Below are 1,733 nucleotides of genomic sequence, written 5' to 3'. Positions count from 1 at the left end.
TTTGCAAGAAAATGCTAGTGAAATGGGGAGTAAAATCAAAAACAAAGAGTTTGCTTGTTCTAAAAGTTGGGAAGAGCGTTTCAAGAAGAGGCATATCAGTAGCGGAAAAATTATTGGAGAGTCTGCCGGTGAAAAATTCTTCTTATGAAAACGTTAGAGGCGATCGATAAAAATGAAACATTTTCTATAAATCTCTTGGATGCAGTCAATTTCATTCATAGAGCTTGGCAAAAAGTTGGCCGAAAAACCATTGCAAATTGCTTTAAGCATGGGGGATTTGTAAGAAAAGAAAATGATTAGGAACCAGACGATGAAATTCCACTTAACGAATGGTTAGAACAGTATAAAGACTCTGACTACCAGTACGACACAGACGAAGATGTCCCGATGTTGTCGAAGAACAAGTTAAAACCAAATTGAGTGATTTCAATTTCTTCGAATATGTGAGCATTGATAATTGCATTCTTACAAGTTAAATGCTGACCGATGAGCAAATTATAGACTCCGTAACCTCAACTACAGCTTTAACCGATAATGAGGAAGATGATGATTTAGTGAAACGTATTCTACTGTAGATACTTATGCTGTTCCAACCATTTCTGAAATGACAAAAAAGTTTCAGAAACTAGGAATTTTCTACAATCACGCCAAGTTCCTAATCATATCTGGGAGTCATTTTGTGATCTTGAAAACTACATAAATAACATCTATTTTTGCAGCAGAAATGAACAAATAAAAATTACTTTTTTTATTCTTTTTAGTCATACCTACTAACTTCTACTACTCTATGTAAAAATAACGAAATAAAATACACCACGTGTTTTTGTATTATTATTCGCTCATAGCGAACTCCGGATATAACGAACCAGTTTTAGTTCATTTTTCAAGTTCGTTATATCCGGATTCAACTGTATAACATTTTATAGGCTGTAATGGGATCTTTGGTATTGAAATTTTATATGACTAAGGAAAAAGCTCCTGAAAAAGGTCCGGGCAATTGTTTACGCCTAAATCTAAGTTTGAAATAAAGCTATTTATCGGGAATTCACGTTTCCAACTCGAATTTTGATTTTAAATTCAATGTATTCTCCTTGAAATGATCTATTTACATTGTACCTAGGTGTACCTATTACCTCACTAAGAAAAACCGATAAAATGGATTTCGATTTCTGCTATGAACAGAAAATAGTTTTCAGTAACTTGTGTTCGACCGAGCTTCATCACCTAGTACCTCGTAATATAAAAATAGTACAGCAGCAATTTAAAATTAAGCACACTATTCCCCCATACATAACCCTACTTACTAGCAAGAGCATGAATAATTTTGTGATTTTTCCAATTCTTTTTGAAACATGCCTGCGAACAGAAAAACGAATCGAGAATTCCCAGTTGTTTACACGTGGGGCACTGCAGAGACGATTCACTTTCGCATCCCTCACATTTCCGGCGTACAACTTCCATATTTTTGAGGTTTTCCAAATATTCGGTAAAATAATGTGAATAATACACTAGCAGAAAGAATGAAGGATTTGTAAAATGCACAATGTCAAATATCTGTGTCAATGCAGAGTTGCCAGTAGTATCCATAGATAAAGACAAGTACCTGGAAGTATTTGCTCCCTGAAAATTATTATATTTGTGGTGACAACAACCTCGCGTAAGATTGTAGCGTGAGTTGACAACACCGCAACAGGCCCTCCGAGGAGGGATAAAAGGCGCTGCCTTTCGGCACC

The 1,733-nt window shown here is 35.5% G+C and overlaps 1 protein-coding gene across 2 annotated transcripts in view; it reads right to left on the bottom strand.

Annotated features, from left to right (window-relative positions):
- The window catches only part of LOC109545891 (methionine aminopeptidase 1), a 5,036-nt gene extending 3,457 nt beyond the window's left edge, over positions 1-1,579 (bottom strand). Inside the window, exon 1 of one of the 2 annotated variants that reach the window (XM_048660731.1) lies at positions 1,305-1,579. In XM_048660731.1, the coding sequence (XP_048516688.1) occupies positions 1,305-1,461 (157 nt within the window). In that variant the 5' untranslated portion in view covers positions 1,462-1,579. The remainder of the gene's footprint in view (positions 1-1,304) is intronic. The other variant, XM_048660732.1, reaches the window with a different exon arrangement.
- Positions 1,580-1,733: the final 154 nt, after the last annotated feature.

Source organism: Dendroctonus ponderosae, unplaced genomic scaffold, assembly GCF_020466585.1.
Source record: "Dendroctonus ponderosae isolate FM_Combo_2020 unplaced genomic scaffold, Dpon_F_20191213v2 Dpon_F_20191213_1, whole genome shotgun sequence".
NCBI classification, from domain to species: domain Eukaryota; kingdom Metazoa; phylum Arthropoda; class Insecta; order Coleoptera; family Curculionidae; genus Dendroctonus; species Dendroctonus ponderosae.
Note: the sequence above shows the minus strand (reverse complement) of the source record. Positions and strands in the feature narration are given on the sequence as shown.